The 22,345-nt window shown below is 50.1% G+C and overlaps 1 protein-coding gene across 1 annotated transcript in view; it reads left to right on the plus strand.

Moving 5' to 3' along the window:
* MCM2 (minichromosome maintenance complex component 2) overlaps positions 1-11,856 on the plus strand; it is a 12,615-nt gene extending 759 nt beyond the window's left edge. Inside the window, exons 2-16 of the mRNA XM_014946907.1 lie at positions 330-517; positions 1,105-1,280; positions 1,909-2,172; positions 3,199-3,418; positions 3,728-3,935; positions 4,575-4,709; positions 4,919-5,110; positions 5,988-6,081; positions 6,593-6,843; positions 7,091-7,217; positions 7,425-7,537; positions 7,671-7,913; positions 8,694-8,876; positions 9,773-9,928; positions 10,802-11,856. Of these exons, the coding sequence (XP_014802393.1) occupies positions 330-517; positions 1,105-1,280; positions 1,909-2,172; positions 3,199-3,418; positions 3,728-3,935; positions 4,575-4,709; positions 4,919-5,110; positions 5,988-6,081; positions 6,593-6,843; positions 7,091-7,217; positions 7,425-7,537; positions 7,671-7,913; positions 8,694-8,876; positions 9,773-9,928; positions 10,802-10,912 (2,661 nt within the window). The 3' untranslated portion in view covers positions 10,913-11,856. The remainder of the gene's footprint in view (positions 1-329; positions 518-1,104; positions 1,281-1,908; positions 2,173-3,198; positions 3,419-3,727; positions 3,936-4,574; positions 4,710-4,918; positions 5,111-5,987; positions 6,082-6,592; positions 6,844-7,090; positions 7,218-7,424; positions 7,538-7,670; positions 7,914-8,693; positions 8,877-9,772; positions 9,929-10,801) is intronic.
* Positions 11,857-22,345: the final 10,489 nt, after the last annotated feature.

A 22,345-nucleotide genomic window follows, 5' to 3' on the forward strand; every position in this document is an offset into this window, starting at 1 on the left:
ATCTTCCGGGGAAGCCTGAGAGATGCTTTGTCTTGGAAATTGTAGACATTTATATACTCCTCGGGGTGATGAGCAGAAGAGGGGGTTTTCTGGCATCTTCCCCCCTCCTCTCCCCCCCCCCCTTTCCTCGGCCATCCCCTCGTCCCTTCCTAACAGGGTCCTCGGCTTCCCGGGCATCCCCAGCCCTGATTTGGGGAGGTTTGAGGGCAATTGCTCTCTGTGGCGCTGGGGACAATGGGAGGACGCGGGGACAAGCCCGCTCCTCGCATTGGGGGCACACCCCCCCCCCCCCCCCCCCCGGCCTCACCCTGTCCCTCCGGTCCCCGCAGGACTCCCCCGAGTCGCCGGCGGTGGCCACCAGCCCCCTCCGCAGCTCCCGCCGGGGCGATGCCTTCACGTCCAGCCCCGGCCGGGACCTACCCCCCTTCGAGGATGAGTCCGAAGGGCTCCTGGGGACCGAGGGGCTCCCCGAAGAAGAGGAAGAAGGAGAAGAGCTCATCGGGGAAGGGATGGAAAGGTAAGGAAATAGGTGGGAGCCAGCTTCTGGGCGGGTGGGGGGGGCGTTTCGTGGTTGTATCTGAGGATGGGGTTTTGCTAACGGGACCTCAGTGCAACCAGTGACACGGAGGGGTCGTGGTGGGGGTCTCTCCACTGCACTGGTAGCAGGAGTGAGGGGACTAAACCGTGGAGAAAGGCCAGGGCATGGTGTCATTTGAGTCCTGAAAAGAGCTAAGCAAATTGCGAGCTGGGAGCAGAGTGCCACCACAGTCCAGTGTGAGTAAACCAGGATCTCCCTGGATGTGTGATGTGCATCCCGTCCGGCTCCTCACTCCTGCAGGTGTGAATTTTAACGTTTATTCGGCCAGGCCTGCTGGGAAGCTGGTGAACTTCACAGTACAAAGGCTTGAGTGGTGACATTCATAACCACGGTGCTGGAGCCCTTTGTACTGCTGGGCATCTTCTGCTGGGAAGTGCCTTCTTGCTCAACACGTTGAGTCTTGCTGCAGAACATCCATCCTGACACCTACCCAGCAGTAGGCACAGAAGGGCTGGAGAAATGCTTACTGGAGTCTGGCCTGATTCAGTGCTCTGTGTGTGTCTTAGGGACTACCGCCCCATCCCCGAGCTGGACGTCTATGAAGCAGAGGGCCTGGCCTTGGATGATGAAGACGTGGAGGAGCTGACTGCCAGCCAGAGGGAAGCTGCAGAGCGAGTGATGAGGCAGCGAGACCGGGAGCTGGAGCAGGGCATGGGCCGCATGAGGAGGGGGCTGCTCTACGGTAGGTGCAGATGAGCTGTACAAAGTGGGCTGTAGCCCCCGTGGGGCTGGCTGTAAGCTGGCCCTTGTGGGGAAGGTGGACTGTCACCCTCAGAGTAGTCGGGAGGTTCCTGGAGCTCCAGTCTACTTGGGCCATCAGTGAAATCTCTGGCTGTGGGTTTAGCTGGACTCCCCAGTGCGTGATGCCTGTGATTTGGGCTTCCTGGGAAGCTCATTTGATGTGTTCTTCTGGTTACTTCTTCACTGCTGAAACAAAGGATTCTGGGCCTGTATCAAGGGCTTGGGATTCTACCAAATGTATGCTGTGGAGTTTGTTTGTGTTGGTGTTTGTACAGAGATTTTTGTGGGTTGGATGGGAGGGCCTTTGATGCACTTGGAAGCCTATTCCTTCGTCTTCCTCCCTCAGTGCATTAATGGACATGACTTGTGTGCTCTTGCATACAAATCTTCTTATTCACCCCCATAAAGTCTTTGGCTACGTTGTGGAACTGGATTTAGACTGAGATGGTTCTTGGTTTGTATCCCAGACTCCGAGCTCTTTGCTTCTACAGCCCATGCAATGTAACCATGACTAATCCAAAGACTGGGAATGGGAATCCCAACTCTTAACTTTTCCTCCCAACTGTTAGATAGTGATGATGAAGAGGAAGATCGTCCTTCACGGAAGAGGCGGCTGGCAGAACGGGCTGCCGATGGCATGGAAGAGGAAGATGAAGACATGATTGAGAGCATTGAGAATCTGGAAGACATGAAAGGGCATTCGGTGAGGGAGTGGGTTTCCATGGCAGCTCCCCGGCTTGAGATCTACCACCGCTTCAAGAACTTCTTGAAGACCCATGTGGATGACCATGGGCACAATGTCTTCAAGGAGAGGATCAGCGACATGTGCAAAGGTAGGGCTGGGTGATGAGAGGCTCTCTCTTTATGTGGGTCACCGTACTTTGCAGTGATCCAGTCCATGGGTGGATTTTTCTCTGCCTGCCTTGTTTGTCTCAGACATTGAGTCAGCACTTTAAGAAACTCAGATGCTGATAGAGATAAATGAATAACGGAAACATGTCTACTGTGTTCTTTGATTCTGGCTGACTAATTAGAAGGCCCCTGGTGTCTGCTACTCATTAATATTCATATCGTAGAAATGCTAGCAAAAGAATATGTGGGGCAGCAGACAGTGGGCTGCGAGCTTGCAATCTGAACGAGACAACAATTGCTTGCTGTCTGTGCCCGTTACTTTCTCACACTGGAAACTGGATTCTCCAGCAAGGGGACACAAACAGACCTTGTGATTTTGAAAACCTTGTCAGTGTTGCAGCCTTGTATTCTGACTAGGTGCTGCCAGAAGAAGGAATCGTTAAGGCTGTCTTTGATAAATTTAAAAAGCAGAAATTGTCACATCTAAAAACAGCTTATGTAGCTGCAGTTGTTCTTATTTCTTCTTTGTATTGAAGCAGAAGCTCCAGAAGCTTGAGTAGAAGATCGGGGTCAGTGTTATACAGCTAGGAAATAAAAAGCATTTGTCTTGTCCCTTTCCAGGAACATAAGACACAGAAGGGGTTTTTTGCCAGCCATTCAGCATAGTTGTCTCTCCTATTAACTCCTGTTTCCTGGAGGTCTGTGAGAGAGTTCTGTGGTGTGTTGAGGCTTTTGGAGTTTCTGGGACACTGAGCCTGGGAAGTATCTCTGTTGGACTAGGAAGGAACAATGACACATTTGGTACTGATAAAGAATTTGTCAGAGAAATAAATTAAGAGTTTTCCACCCATTTTCAAATTGTGGACCACTAAAAATTTTTCAGGGACGTGCAGACATCTGCAAACTGCAGCCGATGGGATACAGGCTTGGCTGTTCTGCCTGTCTTTTGCAGACTCCTTGAGGAGTGAGCAAGTTAAAAATACGATTCACCCCATTTTTTTCTTAAGAGAACAGAGAGAGTTTGGTGGTGAACTACGAGGATCTGGCAGCCCAGGAACATGTCCTTGCCTACTTTCTGCCCGAAGCACCAGCAGAAATGCTGAAGATCTTTGATGAAGCAGCCAAGGAGGTGGTGTTGGCCATGTACCCCAAATATGATCGTATTGCTCAGGAGATCCATGTCCGTATCTCCCACCTCCCTCTGGTGGAAGAGTTGCGGTCGCTCAGGTAAGCAGCAGTTACCAGCAGCAGCTGTGGGGCCTGCAGGAGGCTTTGGGATGCTCAGCAGAACTAGTCTGCAAGCTAAAGCTCTGGATGAGTCCAACAGGATGACTGAGCTTTTTACAGAGAAAAAGTCAGATTAAGGGTGAAATTCCAATGTCCCCAAAGGTGAAACACAAACCCTGCGAGAAAACTTACTGATCACTGTTTCTTACTAGGGCTTTGGGAGTTGTGCCTTGTAGCAGGAATATTTCTGTAGCATATTCTGCCTTCTGTGCCCTGCAGGCATCCAGCATCTCTCTTGTCTTTCCTCAGGCAACTGCACTTGAATCAGTTAATCCGGACCAGTGGAGTGGTGACGAGTTGCACAGGGGTCCTGCCTCAGCTCAGCATGGTCAAATACAACTGCAGCAAGTGCAGCTTCATCCTGGGACCCTTTTTCCAGTCCCAGAACCAGGAAGTGAAACCCGGTTCCTGCCCAGAGTGTCAGTCTGTTGGCCCCTTTGAAATCAACATGGAAGAGGTAAGAGACATGCTCTGCCTTGGCTCCCACCCTTTGAACAGGCTTGGTGCTGAGGGAAGGGTCTACAGCTATATCCAGTGGTCTGTGAAGATAGATCTTGTCCATTTGAGCTCTTGACCTGAATCTGCCCAATTTAGCAGCCAAAAGTCATTTACTGCCTCATTGTAAGTGCTTGGGCTGAATCTGTAGTACGGATGCTTATCTGTATTGTGGAAATGCAGACAGACTGTCCACCTCTCCTCCTTCCAACGTTAGGTCGGTATCTCCTGATTTGCCAGCTAAGGAAGCAGGAGGACAGTAGCAAAATGGTAGATGTGGAGCTTCTGACATTCATTCTTTGCTTTATTGTCTTTAACCATCACAAGTGGAGCATTTTCCTCCTAGGAACTGGTCTGGTATTTGGGTGGACAAACACTGTGGTGGCTGAAACACAGTGGTGAGATGTGCCGAAGTGGTTTCTTGTTATCTATCACACCCTGGAATTGCTCCTCACAACCTCCATCCTCCCATGCCAATAGTTTTCTAACCAAAATATGCTAAATCTCTGAATGGACCTTCTTGGGTGAGGTGTCTTTGGAAAGCATCGGCTGTGCTGATGCCCGCCAGACTTGCTGGGTAACTTTTATTTTGTTGCTGCAGACAGTGTATCAGAACTATCAGCGCATCAAAATCCAGGAGAGCCCTGGGAAGGTAGCTGCTGGCAGGCTGCCCCGCTCCAAGGATGCCATTCTCCTCGCTGACCTGGTTGACAGCTGCAAGCCAGGGGATGAGATTGTGAGTACATCATTGAGCTCAAGTACAGGCTCAGCACAGAGTGTTTTTTAACTCTGACAATGACATCAGGGGAACACCTGTGGGGAGGGATTATCCTTAGATGCATTTGGGCAGCTACTTCTGGGACTGGCTTCTTAAAATGGAGAGGGGGCTGTTTTGAGCTGTGCAGGCCAGCAATGCCATCTGACATGCCATTTCCTGGTTCCCAGGAGCTAACAGGGATCTACCATAACAACTATGATGGCTCCTTGAACACTGCCAATGGGTTCCCAGTGTTTGCAACTGTGATCCTGGCCAACCACATTGCCAAGAAGGACAACAAGCTGGCTGTTGGTGAGCTGACTGATGAAGATGTGAAAGTGATTGTGGGTCTGTCCAAGGATGAGCAAATTGGGGAGAAGGTGAGTCAGCCTCAGACATCTATTCTTTTCCTGTTGATAGCTTGCTGAGAGGTGCTCAGATGCTGCTTATATCTGATCATTGTTTTCTCTCCCCATATCTTGAAAGCAAAGTGAGGAAGGTGTTCTAAGGGGTCAATGCTTGCATCTCCAATCCCCATAAAGGGATGTTATTCCTTAGCTTAAGCTGTGGTAGAGGTCTTAGCTGTGCTTCTCTGTGTGTGCTAAGACCTGAATCCAGTACTTGAAAGAACAAAGCTCCTGGATTGGTGCATGTTCAACCTCGCTTGGATCAAGTTTAAACTCTGTAATAGGGGGACTTTGTTGCCTTGGTCATGCTGTTTTTGTATTGATTGCTGTTCCCAGCGTGTGGAGCAGCTTCAATTGAGCCAGGACTGTTTTAGCATCAGTAGTTCTGCAGCACCAGGCTATTATCAGAATGCCCTTGAGCAAATAAGCCGGTTGTTCATAGTATTTGACTATGATGACAATTCATGTGCAGCACAGCCCATCCAGCTACTATCATGTGCAGTGAGTTAAGTCTCAAATCAAGGTCTCCAGCTTTGCAACAGCTGATAATGGCTGCTGTGGTGTGCTTTTTGTACAACAGGAGTGTGGAGGCAGTGACAGCAGCTTCCAGCACCAGACTACACAATCTGCCATGCCCTAACAGCACCATTTTTGTGAAGCCCCTTTAGGGGTCTCTGAGTGGGTAGTTACCTTTGAAAAAGCCCCCTCACCATGGATAATAAAAGACTCTTCAGTGACAGTAGTATTGTAAGGTTAACCATAGATACAGCCCCTTGGTGATTGTCATGCCAAATTCTGCCCAGACTGGGAAATGTTATTCTCTGGACAACTCCTCTGGTTTTCCTTTCAGATTTTCGCCAGCATTGCCCCTTCTATTTACGGGCATGAGGATATCAAGAGGGGCTTGGCTTTAGCTCTCTTCGGTGGAGAGCCCAAAAACCCAGGTGGGTGTCACTTGGTGCTTGACTCAGCTGAAAGCAAAGGGATCTGGGTTTGTCTGCGCTGTTGCAGTGAGAGTGGTTAGACTTGTCTGTGTGGCTCGGTGACAGATGAGGTAACAGACTGAGGGATATCTGTGATGGAAGTGGCTGCTTTTATCACACTGAAAACTCTGGTGTGACAGTAGAAACACTTAAGACTGAAAACAGCTCCTGCTGCAAGCCTGGGCAAGTTTTTATCCCTCCTCCTCCAAGAGGTTGTTTGATGCCCCTTCAGAGGTTTGACCTTTTTGTGTCCTGATTTGTTATCATCTCCTTTTTAGAAAGATATGTTCTGCAAGGTTAGAAATGCTGGTTTACATGTGTGACCACCTCCAAAGCTGACTTTTTTTCCCTCAACTTCCCTGTAAAGTGTTTCCCAGCCTACTCTCTGCCTTCCCTTCAGCTTTGTGGTGTCCAGGGCAGGGTTGCTGTCAAGCCATGCACTCAGCTGCCATTACTCCTATTACTATTGTAGGTGGCAAACACAAAGTCCGTGGTGACATCAACGTGCTTCTGTGTGGAGACCCTGGTACTGCAAAATCACAGTTTCTTAAATACGTAGAGAAGACATCTAGCAGAGCAATCTTCACCACTGGGCAGGGTGCTTCTGCTGTAGGCCTCACAGCCTATGTCCAGAGGCACCCAGTCAGCAAGGAGTGGACTTTGGAGGCAGGAGCCCTGGTGCTGGCTGACAGAGGTGTCTGCCTGATTGATGAATTTGACAAGGTGAGGCCTATCTTCATCTCTGTGGGAGGATTAGCTCTGGAGGGACCGGCTGTAACCTCTGTGATGAGAAGACACTATAACTCATGGTGCCATCTCCCAGCTGAGACTCGTGCAGTTCGTTTAGGCCCTTACTGGTCCATAGTGCAGTTTGCTGCTCTTTCAGACCATCAGGAGCTGATCCCTCTTGGTGTGTTGAGCGATGGGTATGGACATAGATTCAGTTTAAGTTATTCTTGCTTTCTCATAGATGAATGATCAAGATAGGACCAGCATCCACGAAGCCATGGAACAGCAAAGCATTTCCATCTCCAAAGCAGGCATTGTCACATCCTTGCAAGCCCGCTGCACCGTTATTGCTGCTGCTAATCCCATAGGTAAGTGCTGAGAGACCACAGGACCATCTCAGGCCTCCAGCAGGAGTCCTGCTGTCATAAGAACTGTGGCACAGCTTCCTGTCCTGCTCCCTGGTTTCTCCACATCAAGCAAGCAGTAAAGTCTCTCTGTGCAGGAGGTATATATGCTTGTTTCAAAGCTTTAGCCCCCGAGCCTGTGTTTGACTTTGAGGTTTGTCTCTGATCTAGGTGGGCGATATGACCCATCGTTGACTTTCTCGGAGAACGTAGACCTGACAGAGCCCATCATCTCTCGATTTGATATCCTGTGCGTGGTGAGAGACACTGTGGACCCTGTGCAGGTACAAGCAGTGCTATGAATCCGAGCTTCAGCTGGGCTTCTGATGCTGCTGTTGGGATGCTCAGCCGCAGTTGACCACTGAGTTTTGCTAACCAGTGAGTGTCTTCAGTGTCTCTTCCACTGCTCTCTTGTAGGATGAAATGCTTGCCCGATTTGTTGTTGGCAGCCATGTCAAGCACCACCCTGGTAGCAAGGAGGCAGTGAATGGGGACACCAACGAGGTCATTCTTCCCAACACATATGGGGTTGAACCCATTCCCCAGGAGATCCTGAGGAAATACATTATCTATGCCAAAGACAAAGTTCACCCCAAACTCAACCAGATGGACCAGGACAAGGTGGCCCGGATGTACAGTGACCTCAGGAAAGAATCCATGGTGAGAATACTAAGGAAAGAGGGGAAGAATTCTGTATCTAGAGTACAAATCAGCTTGAGACTGCTCCAGCATATGTTGACACATTCTTGCCATTCTTGTCACAAAAGTCTGTGCCACTATTTGGTGAGAGACAGGCGGATCCTGCGGTGTCTGCTGAACAGATGATTCTTCATCTAAATGCTAAGTTTTGCTTGTTTGTGATCTGTGGACTGATGGACTGGACACATGTACCTGTCATGGCAAAGTCCTCTTATTGTCACCCAGTCTGGCAGGCCCACAGGAGACGTTTGCATTCACTCAGACCCATATGCTCCTTGTACATTACAGGGAGCTGTCTGTGTAGAAATGTTCTTCTCTTTTGTCTGTGGGATCTCTCGGGCTTGTTTCACCCTCCCCAAGGGGAAGAGGAATTTGTTGAGGTCAGAGGGCGATTTTTTGGAGCTTGGGAAAACTATATCTTTTTTTATTTAGCTTTTTGTTCAACTCCTTCTAAAAGTTGCTGGGGGAAACAGGATGGCTGTTCATGGAAGGGCAGTAAACAATGGCAAAGAGGGACTTTATGTAGCATCCCCTTGCACCCTGCTGAATTAAAACGTGTAACAGGAGAGCTTATGCCATCTGCAGAACGTGCCAGCAGGTGGCAGAGCTTCCTTAGCCTGAGATGGTCCTCACAGAAGCTGTTCCCTATAGAGTGAAGCAGGTCCTGGGCCGGAATCTAGCTGTCTTGCCCCATGTCTTTCATCCTTCAGTAATGAGTTGCCTCCTCCTCTCCCCCTTTAGGCGACCGGCAGCATCCCCATCACGGTGCGTCACATTGAGTCCATGATCCGGATGGCCGAGGCGCACGCCCGCATGCACCTGCGGGACTATGTGGTGGAAGACGATGTCAACATGGCCATCCGGGTGATGCTGGAGAGCTTCATTGACACACAGAAGTTCAGCGTCATGCGGAGCATGCGCAAGGTGGGCACCAGCTGAGCCAAAGGCTGTGCCAGCACCCCAGACCTCTGGGTTTGGCTGCAGCCTCCTTGTGCTGCCCTGGCCTTGGGCAGGAGCTCTGTGGGCACTGCTACGGGACTGCCCTTTGCTAGTCTGTGGTGGGGCAATGTTCTTCTTGGGGCTGAGAAGGGAGTGTGCCCTGAGTCTCTGTATGGAAAGCACTGCCACATCTCTCTCCTGGTTTTTGATCCCTTCCCTGCTGTTTGGCATGGGACTCACTCTTCTGCTGCCGCCAGGTGATGGAGCCCAAGCAGGCAGTTTAGTTTCTTCACATTTTTTTTTCTAGGGCTGCTCAAGGAACGTTAACCACAGGGCAGCACTCCCCGGGGTTAAGTGCACAGTCTGCCCTTTTCTCTGAGTGGCAGGGGCTGGCTCCCAACAGCTCTTGGCTGGCCACAGCCTGGCATTTATCCACTCCCAGTGTCTGCCCTCAGTCTGGACGACTCATGGCCTCTCTCTTTGGCTGCAAACAGCCAGCCAAGTCTGCTGAGGTGGCACAGGACACTCTGGCTTAAGGGAGGCTGCTCTATGCCTTCCTCAGGGTCTGTTCTCCCACGGGCAGCACCCCTCCACTGCCAGCTCCCAAGAGGTCCAGGGCCCTCCAGAGATTTTTATTGGTGTAAGAGCAGCTGGCAGAGGAGTGTCATTGGTGTCACAGGGCTGTGTTTTAACTGCATGTGCAGGTGGCAGCTCGGTAAGGCCAAAGTCCCTTAAGAGACACTACTGGTGCAGGTGTCAGTGGTGTCATTTGGTTCCCCTTGTACTCTGAGGGAGGAGGGGGTTGGTTGGTGTTGGGCACAGGAGACCTGCAGCATCCCTCTGTTCCTGACCTTCTTGGCTCTTCTCATCCTTCCTCCCAGACGTTCTCCCGCTACCTTTCATTCAAGCGAGACAACAACGAGCTGCTGCTGTTCATCCTGAAGCAGCTGGTCTCAGAGCAGGTGATGTACCAGAGGAACCGCTATGGGGCCCAGCAAGACACCATAGAAGTCCCAGAGAAAGACCTGGTGGATAAGGTATGGGCATATCATAACAAGCCTTCTCTCGGGTTGGTTCTGGCTTTCTCTCTGTAGCTTCAGAACCAGAGGTACTGTCAGACTTGTAACTTCCTCTCCTGAGTTATGGTAACAGGAAAAAAATGGTCTTAATTTAACCCAGAATCAGGGCTGTCTCATCCGTACTTGCTCCTCACTTCTCTGGGAGTTCAAATTCTTCCCCCTCAGTTCTTATGCACCCCCATAAAGCTTAGAGGTTGGAGTGGTAAATCCTGCAGTACGGCTGGTGCTTTGCAGGTGTGAATGAGGACACAAGTTCCCTGGCACCTGCATTTGAAGAAATGAGCGGAAAAATCTCTGTATGAACTTTTCCAATCCCTCCCGAGGCTAACCCTCTTCCTTAATGCATCCTCATCCTGCTCCTGGCTCTGCCTGTGCAAAGTATTGACCTTGCTTGGCTCTAAAGCAGTATTTGATTCCCAGGTTGCTGCTTTTCTGCTCCTTGCATCAGACGTGCAGAGTAACTACTTCCAGGGCCACCAGTTTGGTGCTGCCATCATGACTGCCCCCAGTCAGTGGTCTTGTGCACAACTGTCTCCCACTGGATGAGGTGTTAGGGGATTTTGGATAGTAGTTGCATTCTAGCTCTAGTGGAGGTAAAGGACATGCTGAGAGCAGGCAGATGCTGAGCCAGCATCCTCTCTTTGCTCAGCTCAGCTCTGCCCATGCTCCTTTCTTCCTGACCTGCAGTCTCCCCTGCTACTGCAGTTCTGGTTCCTGCTGAGCCGAGCAGAGATTGCTGACTGTCAAATTTTATGCGGCCTCTGCTGTGGAAAACCACATGGTTCTTAATATTTTTTTTTTTAAATCGACATTTCCCTCTCCTCCTCCCAGGCTCGGCAGATCAACATCCACAACCTCTCTGCCTTCTTCGACAGCGAAGTGTTCAAGATGAACAGGTTCAGCCGGGATGTGAAGCGGAAGCTGATTGTCCAGCAGTTTTGAGGCTGGAAGCAGAGTTTGCCACGTGCTCCTGTGAGATGAAAGCTCCATCTTGTAGCCCTCCCAGGAACGATCAGAGATCACGATCCAGCAGGACTAAGCTGCACGTTCTCTTGCTTGCTTTGTGCCTTACGGATTAAGGGAGTGCTGAGCTGCTGAAGATCTTGTAAATAGAACAGAGTTAAGTAGTTAAATGCCCAGCCATGTCTGTTTAGCAACTTTGTTCACTGTTTTGCCTTGTAGCTAAGCACAACAGGGAGAGAATTGCTGGCCACATAGATGGCATGTTTGCTGTTTGTTTGTCACTAGTTGTTATGGGCTCATCTGCAGGAGAGACCGAGTGGGAGCATTCGAAAAGCATTTTTCTGCCTTATCCACGCCCCTTGGATTGCAAGCACCCTCGGGGATTCTCTTTTCCCATCTCTGGCAACTGTGCAGCCTGCTGGGTGATAATTGAGACTGCTTTCAACTCTCCACTAACCAGCCAGCCTCTCAGCCCCAGGCCTTTGTGCCTGACACTTGACATTTCCCCAGGTGCCCACATGGGTTGACCTTGTGCTTGGTTTCTGCAAGGGAGGGGAGCAGATGAAGATGAGAACTGAAATAAGACATAACTATTTCTAGTATCAGTGGTGATGTGTGTGGGCAGTGAAAGCTCCTTCCGTACCTGCTGGGGCAGTGTCCAGAAGCCTTAGGGAAGGGGCTTCCCCTGCCTTACTGGGTATTACCTCTCTGCAGCTGAATTTGTGGCTGGATCGAAGTGCTGGCACCTAAACTGACTGCCATCTCACACCCATTTGTTGAGGGTGAAGTACCCATGGTGCTGGCTTTGGGAGTAGCAACAGAGGAGCCCTGAGCTGGAGATGTTCAGGAAGGACAGGATGGGCTTGGTGTTCACATGCAATTTTCTTACTGTGCGCGTTTTAAATACATTTGTTTTTCAATACTTTTGCGTTTCCTTCTCTTTTGAGCACTCTTGCAGCTGGACCACCTGCTCAGCAGTTTGTGGGATTGGGTTTGGGTACAAATGCATCATGTGCTTGCTCTTCAAGTTTGTAGGAACTGCCAGTGCTGGTCTCCTGGCTATTGCACATATTCACTGTGGATAGATGCCAGGACATGGTTGTCCACAGGACAGTGTCATGAACACTGCCTTTCCTACCAAGGCCCTGACTGTAGTGGCTCTTTCCTTGTTTTGTCAGCTTATTGGAGCACTGAATTCCTCCGTAGGACTGTCTCCTGTAAATGTTTGTATTGCCTTGAGACTGTCCAATTCCAGTACATATCTCCCACCTCCTTTTCTTTCCTGCTCTTGGGCTAGACAGCCTTGATCTCATGTCTTGGCTGCCACTTTGATTCCAGTCTGGGAGAAGCCATAAACCCTCTCCAAGGCACTGCTGAGGTCCATAGTGAATGTGCTTTGCCTGGCTCGACTTACAGGGTTGTAAGGCATCTCCAGAATTTGTAAGCTGGCTGCTGCAGTTCTGTGCTGGCCAAGCAGACAAGTCCCTGCCCGTGGACACGGTGGGGTTTGTCATGGTGACGCGCCTGCGTGTGTCCCCTCTCAGCCTGGTTGCTCCTGGGGCTGGCGGTGCTGGAGCCCTGCTGGGGGCTTAGCACATGACTCTCAGCCTGAAACTGGCTCCGCGTGTTGCCTCTTCTGTCTGCCAGCTCCCTCCTGTGTATTTGTTTAACTGTTTTGGCTGTTTTTTTCCCTTCCCACTGGGTCTCTGTCTACCAGGGCTTTCTGCAGGCAGCCCGTAGAGACGCTTTCCTGGCATGGCTTCCCAGCCTGAGCTAGCCCTTTGCCCCCGGAGTGTGTGCCCAGGTCAGCTGTGTGCTGGGGATGGCAGAGCTGCCGTCTGCCTGGAACCGCGTGGTGTCCTTTGGGGCTGGGCACAGGGCTGTTGGCACCTCACCTCCTCATGCCAGAGGCCACGGGCAGAAGCCATCCCTGGGGAGAGCAAGCTGTGCACAGCTCTGTGGGGACCCACATACCCTGCTGGGGAAAGTGCTGGCCCTGAGGTAGCAAAACCAGCAGTAACAAGGGATGCAGCAAGCTTTGCAAGCAAACAACTGGAGTGTCATGGGGGGAACGTTGGGTGTGGAAGGAGAAAGAGGCATTGTGTTGTGCCAAAGAAATACAAAATGCTTCCTAAACACTTGCAATCTTGTAGACCTTCTGCTATGCCCGTAGTGACCTACACAGACTTCAATACCTGGCTAAGTTTGTCACTGCAAGAATAGGAACACACAGGAACAGAGCAGGGCTCCTGATGTTCCTGCCCTGCTGCTGGGTAGGGCTGTTGACAGTCACCCTTGGGTTCTGTCCTACAACTTGCTCCTGCCTCCCATGCTCTGGTCCCACCTCAATTAGCACAGGGCGTGAGCAGTGGCAACAGAGAGGTGCTGCTGCTGGAGTCACTTCTTTGTCGCCTTGTTCACTCCGCCTCCTCCCAAATCCTCTCTACAAAGGCAGTTGTGCCCTCCCACCCTGCCTTGCCAGCATCCAGCAGAGCAATGAATTCTTGCAGCTGCGCCCTTGCTAATGCTGGCATCAGCCGCTCAGTGGAGTGTTAATGCCAGTCTGAAGGCATGTTCCTCCTCTCACGGCCACTGAGCTTTTCGGGTTCCCTGGAGCAAGCCTTGGCTGTTGACAGCATCAGGTGTCTGGTCTGGACAGGGGTGCAGGCAGGGGTGAAAACAGATGCTGCTTTGAACAGGGGCTGCTTTGCCAGGGGGCATGTTCCAGCGGAATGTAGCAGGGATTTTACTGCAGGGCTCTGGAGATGGCTAAGCCAAGCCACACTCATGAAACGAGGAGCTGCTCCCCTGACAACCCTGAGTTTGGCCAAGCTTGAGCACTTGGCTCCTCGCTGCTGCGATTCAGACCTTGCACGGTGCCTCTGACAACCTGGGGCAAAAGCAAAGAGGCTTGGGGAGGTGAGGTTTGTCCACAACAGGCTGTGCCTGGGCTCAGATGGAAGATGATGAGAGTCCTCGCAAAGCAGACAGGGCTTTGTGAAGCCAGGCCGTGTCCCTTCTAAGGGTCATTCCCTCCTCGTGATTGTGGTTGTTGGCAAATGCTGGGTAAGACTGCCTTGGAAGAGCATCTTGATTTGAAAAGGGCATGATGGGCCAGATCCAGTTTAATTGGAACATGCTGTGTGCACACTCCTGAGAGAACAGCATGGCTCCCTGCATCCCATAAAAAGCTGTTTGACCTTAGCCCAGCGTGGAGCATACACACACACACACAAACCATGCATACGTGCCTGCTTGGGGTACATTAACAGGTGCCCACAGATAATCAGCTAACACGTGAGGGGATGTGATCTGGGAAAAAGGGGGAGACAAGCCCCCCTCCCCTTCCTGCAAGCTCTTTCCTACCTATTGACAGGGTTTAGCCTCTTGATAGCTTCTGCTTTTATTGTGATCATAAACCCAACACACTACATCTGCAAGTCCTGGGTTGTATCCAGTGTGCTAACAGCTGTTTCCGAGGCTGCTTGTCAAATGGCAGATGCCCCTTGAGTAGGGGATGTTCTACCTCCACTAATACTTTTTTTTTCCCTCTCAAATTAATACCAATGCCACTTGGAAAAATTAGCATATGCAGCAGTTCAGGACCAGCAGCATTTCACTTTCTCTCATGCCAGACCTTGGCTGAACCTGTGCTGTCTGTCTCTGTGCTTACTAAAGAGCTGTCTGGAAACAGGTTGTCAAGAATTGTCAAGAACTTTCCCAGTGTAGCTGTGCTCAAGATGTAGCAGTTGTGTTGGATCGCATCATCTTCCCATCCTAGAGGGGGCCAACCAGCTGCAGTTCAAGCAGAGGGCCATTTCGGGTGCTTGTGGCTCTGTCCTCGTTGACCTCAACAGAGCTGAATACCTGAATTCCAGCATGTGATGGCTGAGCTGTGAAGACAGTATGGAAATATATTTACAGATGTGGATCTACAGATACAGGTGAGGAACTGGAGGCAGCTGCCCCTCATGCCACGCCGCAGGGAGGATGCACTCTGAACTTCCTAGTATTTTTCCATCTCCTAGAACACTTTTCCACTTAACACAGCAGAGCCAAAATTGGATCAGGCTTCTGCTGTATTTTGCATCTATTATGCAGTTCTTGCTGCCATGACTGATTTAATGTCTCCATTATCACAGAGCACTGGTCTGCCAGCAACTCCAGCCATCCGGCATGCTCCTCGGCCACAACTAAAGGTCTGTGAGGAGCCTCAAGGGGCTGCAGAGTGCTGCATCTTCAGAGCAAAAGCTCTTTGGAAGCGGTCATGCCCTTCTCTGCTCATCTTGCAAGTCACTTCCCACTAGAGGTGAGGTGAAGCTGTGGGGAGTGCCCAGGGGAGGTACCAAGTTTCTTCTCTGGGTTATCTAGCGCTCAGGGAGATGTGAAAGTAACTCTCCTGTGTAAAAGATGCCAAGGAGCTTCAGTCCCATCAAACCACATGGAAACACGTATGTAGGAATGCCAGTAGTGCCCATAAGCCAGTGCATGGTTCTCCTTATAGCCAACAGACACACTAGCCCTCTTCAGATACAGGCTACTCCCTCTGCTCTGAAGATACCCACATCCCAGTTTAGGCAGCTGTTAAAGAACCAGGAGTTTCTCTGATGATTACATTAAGATTTTCAGTTTAGCAAAGAAAGGTATAATCTTCCTCTGGGCTCTTCCCCGTGAAGATACTTTGCTCATTGAGAGGTAAAAACTCCCCTTCAGTTTCTCAAGTCACTGTGCAAGGAGAGAAACTTACATTGTCAGGGCCCTGGAGGGTACTAATAGGCCTTAATTGCCCTAAGCAGGCTCACCTGGGGCCTCCACCCACTCCCTGGCCAGATGATCTATTTAAGCTCAGTCTGGGGCCCTCAGTGCCTGCCTAAGCTGTGAGGTAGGAGTACTGGTTTCTGGTTTGCTGTGACTGGTCGAAGTTCTATGTTGTTTGGGGCTGTGACCTTGGTCCTTTTCTACTGCTATGCAGCTACTAAGTGACCACTGGATGGTGTCTGACTATGGTTGCTATCACAGACCTTGATTCTGTCCTATGGACTGACTTCCTGGGGTGATGTTGGACTGGCCTCATCACTATGAGCTTCTAGTGGAATCTGGCTGCTATCCCTGAGCTGCTCTGCTCATCCCCCTTGGGTGCTGGGGGGTCCTGTGCTGCTGGCTGTTATTGTGATCAGCTCCCTGGTGTCTCCTCTTCAAACCCTGCATTGCAAGGGCTTGGCAGGCACTTATTTGGGCTCAGGTCATGATTCTAAACCAGGCAGAGCTAAGGCCAAACCTCCTGGCTCTACTGAGCTTTAGCCTGCTTATTCTTCTACCTTGGGAAAAAGCTTCAGAAGGTCTGAGTTTGCTTGCCCTCATGGCATCTACTTTTCTGCAGTTCTGCAGAGTTTCCATCCCTTCCAGAAGGGTGTTTGGTCTCTGCTTAGGATCTGAGTTGATGAGCTCAACACAGAGATAAGGAGGCTCTCCAAGCTGTGCTGTACATAAGCCCAGCTTAAATGATAAGAATAATCCAGGAAAGGTGTAGTCCTTTCTCCTTTCTGGCTGGGAGCTCAGCAGTCACCCCTCATGCGAGTGGATGGCTGTGCCCATCCCTCTGCACGCTTGCTCCAACAGAGCAATGTGACCGGGTTGCAGTTCCTTTCGAGTGAGGAGCCCTGTCCCTTGGGCTATGAGGGAACCCGAGTGGGCTTTCAGCTGGAGAACTGTCTGCTTCCTTGCTCCAGGTGGCTTCGTTAAAGGTTATTCTGGCCCCTTAATCAAATTCAATATAAGCTGTGCTTTCCTCTGCCCTCTAGGAGGCTGCTGAGGTTTGCTGTCAGAGCCTCCCTCAGGAGAATGGCATGGCTTTTAATGCAGCAATCGCCTCTGCTTTAACAGGGAAAGAAATGTAAAGCTTCAGGGATGGGAGGCAGCAGGGGCATGAGAAAACTGGAAAAGTAAAGCACAACTTGTGCTTGCTCTTCCACTGCGCTCTACAGCCGGGGGTGGGAGACAAGCAGGGCTGGTCACAGCAGCGTGTCCCAGGTGGGCAGCGTGCCCTCCCCTGAGGGGATGCAGAGAGGTGAAGAAAGGCTCAAAGTGATACAGAAAACCTTGCTCCCGCTCCTGGGCTCTAAATAGAGCAGATTCTGTTCCCTTCTAATTACAGCCTTACCCTGGAAGGCATTAATTGCTCCAGGTCACTCCTCTTGAAGAGTTTATTATATGTCTTCCCCAGCAGGATTTTGGATGAGAGCAGAAAGTGTGCCTTTTGCCCGGAGAATGGCTGTGTGCCTGGGATACACAAGAATAGAGAGGGTACCCGCCCCTGCCTGGTACAGTCAAAACGTTTCACGGTGTCCCAGCATTAAAAAGGCTAAGTCAGCAAATAAGCTTATATAAAGCTTGTCGGAGGCTCTGAAGTAAATTCACGTATGCTGGAACAAGGGAGAGGTTAAATCTTTTCCTTGTGCCTAAGGAAGGAGGGGCTGGGCAGGGGAATTCTCAAGCTTTCCCCTTATGGGTGGATGAGATGCCAAAAGGCTGCGCAGCTTCACAGAAGATGGGGTTAAACTGCGTGGGGTGCCACAAGCCTGCTGTGTCACCCATCCTCTGTCCCAAAGAGCCAGCCATCCCAAAGGAACAGAGCCTGGGAGCAGGTTTTTTCCCTGCTGATCCAAGAATGGGCACAGATCACCTTCTGTTGTCTGGACAATTGTCAGTGTGCAAGGGAAGAAGGGTTAAACCCTTCTCCTGGTACCAATGACATTTTGCGTTTTCTAACATTGCAAGAACTTAACATCTGACTGCTTATTTGTTTTGCTTATTGTTTACTTTCTTGCTCTGCTGAGCAAGGGCAATAGATCCCTTTCACCTTTGTAGGTGGACTCAGTTTTGCTGTATTTAGGAGAATAAAACATCTCACCAGCATATTTCAAGTTAATGTGCTCTTTTTTTTTTTAAATGGAATGTCAAAATAAGTTACATTTCTGTTGAGATTAGACCTCGTGGTTAATTTCTTTTTAATTAAAAAGTTGTAGGCGCCAAATTCTTTCCCTTAGCTATCACCTCATTCCTCTACCTCAGTAGTGTTTGTTTGCAAGTATCTTGGAACAAAATGTGACCCTTAAATTGAAATCAGAGAACTGGCTGGATTTCTGGAAGGCAGAAGCTGTTACGGTAACTTACAGGGGGAGATGGAAGAAGGATTTTCAGTTTTGCCAGCCCAAAATACACGCTTGCTTTCTGATTCTGCCTAACAGACGTAACTGTGAAATTGAACAATTTTGAGGAAGAACAGAAAAGCACTGATAATGGTAATACCGAGAAAAATTTCTGAACAGCTTTGAAGTGGCTGTAAAAAGGCGTTTAGTGCAATTGTAAAGCCCCTGTTCCTGGCGCTCTGAACATCTTTGGAGAACACACACCAGGTAGGGAAGCTGGAGGAGATCAAATGAAAAATGACAAGCCTTTGACTATAAAGCTGTCAATATGGCAGAAGAGAGCCACGCCAGCCGTACCTGTTCCAGGGAGCGGAAAATGAAGACACAAGGGCTGGGTTTAAGTTCATGCTGGTTTTAAAGAGAGCTGGTGTTGCCCATCTCTGCTGGCTGTTTTCTGCTCCGCTGGCAGCACTGACCCTGCTGATCGATGTTGCTACTAATTTTACTTAATTTTCTTGCCCGAGATGTGTCTTTTCCTTTCATGCTCCCTCTTTGTTGCTTGGTCTAAGATGGATGTATAATGTCAAAATAAATCCAGGGAGCACCATGAGCCTCGTGGAAAGTGAGCTCGCTGCCATGCCTGTGTGGTTTCCTTCCCTCTGATTCGAGGCCGTGTAATACATGGGGGTGTTTTTTGCGCTTTCTTTGATGTGATTATGCTCCTTCAGACACTGGATTCAGTTTCTGAGACTGGGGAGCTGGATGTGGCAGGGTCAGGAGATCTGAAAGGCTTTTAGTTACCCACTTGTAGCAAGCCACCTGCATGCTAAGACAGCCAAATTACCAGCAGCAAAGTGAAAAATGACAAGAGCATTCATTAAGTGCCATGCCTGGACCAGAATCTGAGAGCACTGAAGTGTTTTTATCTCATCTAATGGGTAAGCGACAGCTCGGTAGTTCCTGCTGCATTTCCTGCTCGGCGGGGGCTGGGGGCTGCATTGATTCTGGGATAAAAAGGACTTTCAGAGCACTGGAAGGATGTGGTCCAAAAGAAGCCAAAGGCGAGTACTTTGGTTCCAGCCTGTTGGCTTTGCCATGCCGCGTTGGGTGACGGGTGCAGCCAGTCTGTTACCTGCCCCTGTCACGCTCGGGGTAGCTGTGGCGTGGAAATTAAAAAAAAAAAAAAGACAAAAAGAGGCAGCAATTGCACAAAGGGGTGACGTGTGCCAGTGGTGGCCTGGTAAGAGCTGCGAAGATCAGTATCGATAATACTGAGCATCCTCCGTGAGCTGTTTGACTCACTAGAGGGTTCGGCGGTCTGTGGTGCGTGACGCCTTCCTCAGCAAGTTCATGCCAGAAAAAAAATACCATCAATATTTTTTTCAGGACATTTCAGGTTCAATTCTTGCAGAAAAAAAAAATACTCTGGGATATGCTGGCGATATTTGTCAGGAAATGTAGTGACAGGACAAGGGGTAACGGTTGTAAATTGGAAGAGGGGAGATTTAGATTAGATACCAGAAAGAAATTCTTTACTGTGGGGGTGGTGAGACACTGGAACAGGTTGCCCAGGGAAGTTGTGGATGCCCCATCCCTGGAAGTGTTCAAGGCCAGGCTGGATGGGGCTTTGAGCAACCTGCTCTAGTGGGAGGTGTCCCTGCCCACGGCAGAGGGGTTGGAACTTGATGATCTTTAAGGTCCCTTCCAACTCTAACCATTTTATGAGTCTATCATTCTATTTTTAATGAACACTTATTTGAGGAATAAGAATGTTTGGATTTGAAATCCTGATCACCTTCAGACCTATGCCCTGTTGTCTCAGTGACATGCTGTGTGGGAGACATGGAGCACTGGCACCCCGTGCAAACATTGCAAGGGCGAAGATGCTTGTGGAGGCCATGGCAGCACGGCTGTCTCCTCACTCAGAGCTTCCCGTGTTGGATTTTATCATTTCTTGCCCTCCTGGAGTTATGTGTCAAGAGAAAATTGCTCTGAAACCAAAGAAAAAGGCTTCTAGCTGCTGCTGTTGAGGAAAGCTTGAACACATGAGCTGAACGGGAAGGGACCGATGTGTTTTTGGGTCCTTTGGCTTGGAGTCACACCATGTTTACAGCCTTGTGATGCCTGGGGCTTGACCAGATCTCTCAGATGTTTGGCTGGGGCTGGATGGAGAGAGGTGGCAGAGGCCGGAGGCTGGCGAGAGGGAAGCGGGAAGGCAGCAGCTCAACCCCCTGGCGAGAGGGGCTGTGTCCCCTCCCAGACACCACGGTATTATGGGACCTGTTGAGCCTTATTTCTTGGACACCTGGCTGACAAGGACCTTGCCTCAGTCATTTACTGTAATGTTGTGCCCTGAGGCCGCTGAAGATGTGTTTAATTTGAAATTGAATGTAATCGGAGCAGTTGGCCTTATTGCTGTAATAATGATTTTCAGCATGATATTCAGCATGTTTCTTTGCTATCCGCCAAAACAGAACTGCCTGAAGAGCTACAAATCCAAGAACTGCTGCACAATAATATTTTTATTTTTTTAAATTTTTTTTAACAGATGCAGCAGTTTGCGCAGAAGGGCATGAAGATGGGGACATCAGTTGAACTAGTATCACTGTGACAGTCTCAGATATGGTGGTGATGCCCCACAGAAGGGTTTCCCCAGCAGGTGTGGGAGCAGCTGTCCCTGCTAGGGCAGAAGCTTCCTTGCAGACCCAGCTTTGGATGGCAGATACCGCCCTCCAAGCCCCAGGCTGCAGGGAGAGCCTAGGACTTTTCTCTGGTGGCAGAAGAAATAGCTCTCTGTCCTGCACGAGTTGAGATCTCTTGGAGGGGCTGTGCCACCAAGCAAAGGAGTTGCAGGAGGAAGTGAGCAGGCTGCGCAGTCTTGGAGAAGATGAAGGAACATAGGATCTTCTCTGAAACAAAACAGCTCAAAGAGCTGCTAACCCCAACTGAAGTAGAGACGGTGGCAATGTCCACCCCAAATATTAAGGTAAGTGCAACCTCTGAAGAAGGTGAAGGATGGAAGCTTCTGACACCGAGAGGACGGCTCCTGCTCCCCCTAAGGACTTACTGCTATTCAAGGCTGAAGAGGAGGCAGATGTCCTCTCTTCAAAGATCTTTGGCTCTTCAAAAAGCCCCGATGAGTGCTGAGGAAGCTGGCAAGTGTCATTGCAAGGCCACTCCCAATATCATTGATCAATCATGGCAACTGAAAGTGCCCAAAAACTGAAGAAAAACAAATGTCACTCCAATCTTGAGGATGGGCAAGAAGGAGGACTATTTCCAGGGCCACAAACAAGAAGAAACTCACCATGAGTAGTCAGCATGGCTTCACCAACGGCAAGAAGTCATGCTTGAACAACTTGATAAATTTCTACAACAAAACATCTGGCTTGGTAGATGAGGGGAGAGCAGTGGATGTTGTCTACCTGAAGTTCAGCAAGGCTTTTGGCACTGCGTCCCACAACATCCTCATAGACAGGCTGTTGAAGTGTGGGCTGGAGAAGCAGACAGTACCTTGAAAACTGGCTGAATGGCCAGGGCCAGAGGGTGGTGGCACAAAGTCTAATTGGAGGCCAGTAACTAGCAGTGGACATATTGAAAAGAGTCCAACGAAGGGCCACAAAGATGATAAAGGGACTGGAGCATCTCACATAGGAGAAAAGGCTGAGAGAGGTGGCACTGTTTTTCAGCCTGGAGAAGAGGAGGCTTGAGGGGATCTTATCATAGAATCATTTAGGTTGGAAAAGACCCTTGGGATCATCGAGTCCAACCATCTACCTTACTCTACGAAGTTCTCCCCTACATCAATGTATATAAATACCTGAAGGCAGGGTGAAAAGAAGATGGAGCCAGGCTCTTTCCAGTGGTTCCTAGTGACAGGACCAGAGGCAATGGGCACAATTTGAACCACAGGAGTTTCCCTCTGAACATCAGGGAAGACTTCTTTGCTATGAGGCTGGCCGAGCCCTGGCACAGGTTGCTCAGGGAGGTTGTGGAGTCTCCAACCCTGGACATGCTCTAAAGTCATCTGGCTATGGACCTGGGCAACTGGCTGTAGGTGAGCAGGGGAGGTGGACCAGATGGTCTCCAGAGGTGAGGAAGTGAAGTTGCCCTGGGGGCAGAAGTTTTTCCAGGTTATGAAGTGAGGCGGTAGCTGATGGGTGAGGGAGGTACGGTGGCTCTGCGAACCACGGGCAACCGCAGAAAGGTCAGGAGGGGCACGCTGAGGGTCTTTGGTCCGGGGACCGTTCCTCCGAGACCCCCC

Source organism: Calidris pugnax, unplaced genomic scaffold (assembly GCF_001431845.1).
Source record: "Calidris pugnax isolate Ruff unplaced genomic scaffold, ASM143184v1 scaffold81, whole genome shotgun sequence".
In the NCBI taxonomy this organism is placed as follows: domain Eukaryota; kingdom Metazoa; phylum Chordata; class Aves; order Charadriiformes; family Scolopacidae; genus Calidris; species Calidris pugnax.